At 44.2% G+C, this 283-nt stretch overlaps 1 protein-coding gene across 1 annotated transcript; it reads right to left on the reverse strand.

Annotated features, from left to right (window-relative positions):
• Positions 1-283, reverse strand: LOC109541865 (the record flags this gene model as incomplete). The annotated part of the gene is given in 2 exon segments (XM_048669290.1): positions 1-120; positions 182-283. Coding segments are annotated over 2 exon segments (182 nt in total), but the record flags the coding sequence as incomplete, so codon positions are not given.

Raw genomic sequence — 283 nt, forward strand, 5'->3', positions numbered from 1 at the left:
AACAGCAAAATCGCTTTAATCTTACACCAACATACAACGTTTATTTGGATAACTTGGATTCGCCCTCTTGATTGTTTCGGCTGGACACCAGCTTGGACAGTCCCAGCACGTCACTGATGCCTAAAAAATCCCCCAAAAAATCAACTTCTCACCCTTTTCTCCTATTTTCTGCTTCACCCACCTGATAAAATGTTGGCACTCTGGTGCTTATCCACCGTGGAAATGTTCTTGGTGACTCTCACTTGTTTGTCCGGAAACAATGGAAAACTGCTTCCGTTCAGGG

This window comes from Dendroctonus ponderosae, unplaced genomic scaffold (assembly GCF_020466585.1).
Source record: "Dendroctonus ponderosae isolate FM_Combo_2020 unplaced genomic scaffold, Dpon_F_20191213v2 Dpon_F_20191213_8, whole genome shotgun sequence".
NCBI classification, from domain to species: Eukaryota; Metazoa; Arthropoda; class Insecta; order Coleoptera; family Curculionidae; genus Dendroctonus; species Dendroctonus ponderosae.